The sequence below is a fragment of the Zeugodacus cucurbitae genome, chromosome 5 (genome assembly GCF_028554725.1).
Source record: "Zeugodacus cucurbitae isolate PBARC_wt_2022May chromosome 5, idZeuCucr1.2, whole genome shotgun sequence".
Classification (NCBI taxonomy): domain Eukaryota; kingdom Metazoa; phylum Arthropoda; class Insecta; order Diptera; family Tephritidae; genus Zeugodacus; species Zeugodacus cucurbitae.
This window is the reverse complement of record NC_071670.1, coordinates 53410009-53416920: the sequence shown is the minus strand read 5'-3', so window position 1 is coordinate 53416920 and position 6912 is coordinate 53410009. Positions and strand designations below refer to the sequence as shown.

Here is a 6912-nt window from a genome sequence, read left to right as displayed (position 1 = left end):
ATGCGCGTGGGCAAAAATTTCGCAAAAATTAATGGTTTTTCATTGGCATTCAAATTTGCGACTTGTATTTTGAACTTCAAAGTGAAAATTGCGAAAAACAGCGGTTTTAATGCGAATTTTGATGAATTTTTTTTGGCTAACTGTATCTTAAGAGAAATGCGCATCTTCTGAGATATTTGTAGAATTCTAACTCTTCAAATATTTTAGCTATAAGCCCTTGCTTCCGACAGTTTGAGAGTCAATTTCGTGTTTTTTGGCAATAAAATTTGACCATGCCCATAAGTTAGTAAACACGTTTATATATTCTTGTAGCCTGAAGAATTCTACACCAATTTCATGTATATATGTATATGATTTGGAAAACGGTAGTGGTCGCAATTTGGAAAATAAAATATTTATATGAGGTATTTGAAATCGAAATTTCTTATAGAATTTTCCAAAATACGCACATTTTCTAACTTGTTTCGCATTAATCGATATCCAAATGAAGTTAAGAGCAAAACATAATCACAACTTAACACTTAATTAACGTTTTTATGCGCATCCAAACGCGAGGAAATCGAGCATGAGATTTTTTTAATTTTTTTCCCCGACTTTTGTAATCACAATGTGCCGCTATGTAGATCCTCTTAAGAAATAATTAAAAACTTTGTTGTATTTGTATATTTTTATTACAATTTAATTACATTTCTTAAATGTAGTTCTAGTGGCTTAATTATCTATGTAATCTTTGATGCGGACGCGAGTCATGTGACGCAATTTCGCTTGCGATCGCGACAGCGACGGCAATAACGACGCACCAGCGCCTCAAGTGAACACGAGATGGCAGCAATAAACGACAACATTTAGAGAAAATGCAGGGTGATCGAGTAGTTTAAACCATCACGTATAAGACCTGAAATCAAAAAATTTTACAATGCGATACAACTAAAATGTAACTGTATGTGTAATCTAAACATAATAAAATATTTTGTATTAGGAAAAAAATGATATCGACTGACACTTACCCACAAATGGTCCGCAGGCGAACGTAAACAAGCCGGAAATGAGCAGTGCCAAACCGGAAACTGCTGGTAAACGTTTCAATAGAACACATCCGGGTATAATAATTAGCCAGCAGATCGGGCGCACACCCTTGTCAATTCCAATCCAAACGAATGTTCAAAGTATGACCGTGTAGGAGCGTGTGCAGGCAACGAACGACTCCTGTGTAATAAAAATAGTTACTAGAAAATTCATTACTTCATTTAAGAAGTGAGGTGCCACGCCCATTTCAACTTGTGTATACCAATTTGAATGCAGCCCTTCTGTAACATCTTTGTAATGAAATTTAAGGTTTCTGTTGCTTTTCCTTAGTGAATTAAAGCGTTTTTAGTACTTTTAAACATAAACTTTGTATGGCAGGTGGGCGTGGTTATAATCCGATTTCCTCCATTTTTAGAGTGCATAAAGAAGAGCCTAAAAGAAACGACTCTAGGTTGGGTTGGTTGATACAGCTTTAGCAGTTTACGAGATATGTACAAAAACCTTAGTAGGGAGCGTGGCCACTCCCACTTCCTCGAAAAAATTGCATCCAAATATGCGCCTTCCTAGTGCGAACCTTTGTGCCAAATTTTACTTTATAAAAATACATGAATTCTGCAAAAAGCAGTTTATTTTAATTCTTTTACATTTACATTTGTAATTTGTGTATTAAATTCATGCCTGTCTTTCTACTGCTTTCATTTTTTTATAATTTTTTTTGTTTATTTATTTTTTTGAACAAAAAGAAAATTTACCACTAAATACATAGTTGGTTGTATGTAATGAAAAGATGCGCAGCAAGTCATTTCCACTTAAAACCTAACTGAACTAACTAAAAGTAATTTGTATAAACTTAGCTCACCACTTACAAACAACTGCAGAGACAGCATAGAGCATAGAGCATTCTACACAATGCAGGATTACTTAATAAATACACTACAAGTACAATAATATTAGTATATAATATAAATAGCGGTAAACTACAATAGAATGTGAATGTAAACTTCATATGTATGTACGGATATTTGCTATAATCACTACACACACACACCCACACACACAGGTGTATGCATAGCGCTGGCATTCTCTAGTCTTAGCGGTAAAATAGAAAATTGTTTTATTATAAAAAAACAGAAAAAACGACTAAATTCTTATGCATGTATGAGAGTATGTATGTGCGCATGCTTAGAGTATGTTGGGGCAGCGCGTTTCAGGCGTGGAACAACTAATGGAACGCGGCAAGAATTGTATATGCTGCCAGGTCGCTGTGAAACTGTAATGAAGCAAAAAATATTAATTAATTAATAAAAAAAATTATTGCAAATTGAATATTAAACCACTCACAGATACTCCTCAGCCAGCTGCTGCTCCACATGCGGCTTAATCGGCGCATAATACTTATCGGCAATCAGCGTGCTGCAGTGCTTTTGCATATAAGCGAGCGTAAAGAGTTCATTTTCATTGAACGAACGCAAGCCGGGCATGCGATGGCGGTGCGTCAAGCGTAGATTCTCATATGTGAGCGCCTGATCAATGCTGGCGCCAATGATGGGACTGCCCGTGTCGATGGCTTCTATGAAAGTGGTCTGGGCGCGTGCGGCGATTTTCGCGGCGCTCAGTGTATAATGGAAACTGCGCAGCGCATGCGTGGAAAGCTCGTCCAAATCGCTGGCATGACTGGCTGCATTCGCTTCGCCCAATATACACTTGACATCCACATTCGGCAAATCGAAACGCGCCACAAGACTCTCGTTTGTCAATATTGTATGTTCGGCTTTGTACTGTTCCACAAATGTGTAGATGGAATCGATGAGCACTTCCAAAATGTCGGCGCCAAGACGTGCGAAGTTCACGGGACTGTATGGTGGAGGAATAAAGAAATGTTTATGAATAAGGTGGATGGAGATCGATCAAATAGGAGAAGTATAATTTAATACAGTCAAATATAAAATAAACGATTTTTACGAAAAATAAATTCACTTTACAAAAAAAAAATATATAAAACAATAAAAATAAAATAATAATAAAATAATAATTTAAAAAAATAAAATAAAAAAACAGATTTCTGTTATATGTGTATACTTATCTACTTACATAGGATATCGATAATCATAGTACTTGGATGCAGCCACTCCCCTCGATATGACCAACATATTCAAAATATTCGAGTATCTAATTGGTTGTGTCACTTCATGTGTGTACATCTCGGAGACAATGCTGTGTAAAAAAAAAAATAAAATTTTAAAATATTTTTAAAAATATTCAAAAAATGCACTTACGTATCCACAATGCTCATCGCCTTTAATTTCGCCTCCATGCGCACCTTACGGAAGCTCCAAATCGATTCTAAATGCTCAACGAAATACAGATTATTCAATAGCAGATCATTGTAGTAGTCCTTGATGTATGTTTTTTCGTTGAGCGCCTCTTCTGGTATGCCGATCTGCAGACGCATTGTGGTCAACTGGAATAGTGAAGTCAAATGAATATTAAATAATGTACATATAGATGTGTAACTATATAATATATACGCACTTTATCAATAATATAGCCCTGCACACGTTTGTCAATCCAATTAGCCTGATTAACCGAGTCCTTCAACTGATTCTGCAGACTGTAATACATCAGACGTAAGAATGCATCATTGCCTTCTGCTTTGCTGGGATTCGGCGCAGCTTTGATACTCTCATGTTTGTAGTCTTGTGTGGCATAACGTTTGGACTGAGGAGGGAAAGTGAAAAAAATATTTTAATTTTGACATGTTAAAAAATTATTAAAATAAAAAAAAAATAATTAATATAAAAAAAAATAATTAATATAAAAAAAAAAATTATGAAAAAAATTATTAAAATAAAAATAACAATTAATATAAAAAAATAATTAAAATATAAAAAAAATTATTAAAAAAATTATAAAAAAAAATTATTTTAAAAAATTTTGAAAATAAAAAAAAATAATTAATATAAAAAAAAAAATTATTAAAAAATATAAAAAAATTATTAAATAAATTAATAAAAAAAAATATTTAAAATAAATTATGAAAAAAATTATTAAAATAAAAATAACAATTAATATAAAAAATAATTAAAATATAAAAAAAAATATTAAAAAAATTATAAAAAAAATTATTTTAAAAAATTTTGAAAAAAAATTATTAAAATAAAAAAAATAATGAATATTAAAAAAAATAAGTAGAAAAAAATTAATAAAAAATAATTAATAATAAAAAAATTATTTAAAAAAAATTAAAAAAAAAATTATTAAAATAAAAAATAATTAAAACTTAAAAAGACTATTAAAAAACTATTATTAAAAAAAATAAAAAAAAAAAAAATAATAAAAAAAATATTAAAAAAAAACTGTTCAGGGTATAAAAAATAATTTAAAAAAAAGTTATTAAAAAATATTATTAAAAAAATTAATAAAAAAAAAAAATATTAAGAATAAAAAAATTATTAAGAATAAAAAAATAATAACAACTATTTTATAATATTTGAATGACAAACCTTCGTTCGCTCAGCATTTTGTTGCTGCTGCAGCGCATCAACGGCGAATGGCAACCAATCGCGTACGATTTGTGAGCAAATCATCCAACGCGGATATGTGGCGGTATGACCTTAAAATTAAATTAAAAATGAAATAAATAAATAAAAGTGAATTACAACAACAACAAACACCGTAAATGTGCTAACTTACCGTAAACAGCATGATCGAAGTTCTCCATCAAATTGCGATATTCTCGTGACAAATGCGGCAACAGATGACGCGCCAACGACCAGATTATAAAGTTGTTAATGGGTCTAAATAAAATATTGTATAATAAAATTAAAATGATTTCTTTATACTTCCTTCACCACAAATTAAGTAATACAATGGACCTAACCCATTAGCGCAAAAAAAGAAAAACAAAAAACAAAATATGTATTTTGTGACGCCAATAAAAACAAAAGAGAAGCTAAAAAATGTAAAAAAAAAATATGAAAATAAAAATAAAACGAAATTCCAAGGTGGCGGCAACTTTTTAGATATGAAAGATTACTTAATGGCTGGAAAAACCATGAAATAGTTGTGTAAACTAATATGGCGTTTAGTGAGCGTGTTTTGCCACTCAAATAGTTGGTTTTTTCGCACTACGTCATATTTTTTATGGCTAAAACGGCTTCAAATAAATAAACGAATTATGAATTCCTATAAGCCGAAATGCCGAAATGATATGTGTTTAGTTCAGTTATGCAAAAATAAAATAAAGAAATTTAAATATCCTTGAGAAACTATAATTATGGAGACTAAAAAAAACTGGGTCAAATGAAACATATGTATTCAAAATTGTATTTAAAAATGCATGAGATCCTAAAGTTACATTATGAATCGTTAATATATTGGTTATGATAACCAAAAACGAAGTTACAATATGCTACACAAATGTGCTCCCCCAACGCATCTCCCGTTATTAATTATTAATTATTGAATTTTCAAAACTCACTCATATTTTTTTTTAATAGAACTCAGATAAATTTAGAAGGAATGAAAAATAAAATAAAATATTTACTAATAAGAGTTTAAATTATGCCATTATGATTTTACGATATTCCAGATACGAACACTCTTTTTGCAAACTATATTATTTTTTCTAAATTAAGTAAAAAATTGATCAGCTGAAAGATGTCTAACCAAAAAACATTATAATTGGCATATTTACATACTTTTTATCAGAGGTGGATACCACAGTGGAGAGTTCACGAAAAACATTTACGTCACGCACTAGAATTTCGGTTTCATCGCTAATTTTGGTGTGGCTGAAAATCGCTTGTAGAGACTCCATGATTGGCAACTGAAATGCAATAAAAAATTATTAAATTTAAATCATATTACAAAAGAGAATATAAATATATAACAATAAAATTATATTAGAAATTCACTTCCAGCACACTTACCGACGGCGCAATTGTCTTCATCTCAGCTAACGTCTTTATTTCATTCAATTTGCTCTCATCGGACTGTTTCACCGAGTCGATGTGTGTAACGATGCGTTTCTCATAGTGGAAGATTTCATCGGCAAAGAGATCAGCCTCGCGTGAAACAATGCCTATTCAAAAGCAAATTATATAATATTAAAAAATTAGTAAAACGATAATAAATGGAGTATAATTTTCATTTAAAATATTTACCCATATTGATGGCGAAGTCACGAAGCAGCAATTTGTAGCCACGCACGATCTGCAAGAGGAGAAATGAAGTTATATATAATGTATAATGTATCAATTAATAGTTAAAAATAATAAATTTAAAATTTAAATATTGTGAGAATTTTTTTTAAATTAAGCTATAGCCATTTCCTCCTAGAAACTGACTCTGAGTATAACCTTATGCTTATGAGTTTACTTTTTGATATCATTATTGGTAAACGATATGTATTTTGCTTCAAAATAAGCCCCAGATTTGGAAATTACCCTACAATGTCGCTAAACTTTATTCCAGGGAACAATCTTTTGAAGTCCTAAAACATAAAAATTGGCTGGAGCCAGTTCGGAAGAATATGGCAAATACGGAAGTAAATGCAATGGAATAAAACTGTTTTGCCAGAAGCTTTGCTATTCTTAACAAGATATTTCTAGTTATGCCTTTTTTACAATAAATGTTGAGCTCCCTAAATGTCATAAGACATCTAGACATTATTGGCAAAAGATTTCGACTACGTGAACCATCATGCTCGGAATGAACATTTTGATATTTCTCTCTAACTTACCAACTATGGTAAAGAGACTTTATAACGCAGCTACACTATTTTCATATTTGTCAAAGAAATACGATTTGTTCAAGATCTACTCAAACCAAAATTATACAAAAAAATTAAAGGAAATCTTGGCGATTACCACCAAAAATACCTAA

General features: G+C 30.8%; 1 protein-coding gene across 3 annotated transcripts in view; it reads right to left on the bottom strand.

The window, feature by feature from the left end:
- Window positions 1-1446: 1446 nt before the first annotated feature.
- The window catches only part of LOC105210522 (protein gone early), a 92451-nt gene continuing 86985 nt past the window's right edge, over window positions 1447-6912 (bottom strand). For all 3 annotated transcript variants that reach the window (XM_054232271.1, XM_054232270.1, XM_054232272.1), the window contains exons 7-16: window positions 6192-6240; window positions 5958-6109; window positions 5727-5854; window positions 4720-4823; window positions 4530-4639; window positions 3559-3744; window positions 3303-3487; window positions 3118-3240; window positions 2368-2880; window positions 1447-2296 (exon numbers count right to left, since the gene is read on the bottom strand). In XM_054232271.1, coding sequence (XP_054088246.1) covers window positions 2209-2296; window positions 2368-2880; window positions 3118-3240; window positions 3303-3487; window positions 3559-3744; window positions 4530-4639; window positions 4720-4823; window positions 5727-5854; window positions 5958-6109; window positions 6192-6240 — 1638 coding nt within the window. In that variant the 3' untranslated portion in view covers window positions 1447-2208. The remainder of the gene's footprint in view (window positions 2297-2367; window positions 2881-3117; window positions 3241-3302; window positions 3488-3558; window positions 3745-4529; window positions 4640-4719; window positions 4824-5726; window positions 5855-5957; window positions 6110-6191; window positions 6241-6912) is intronic.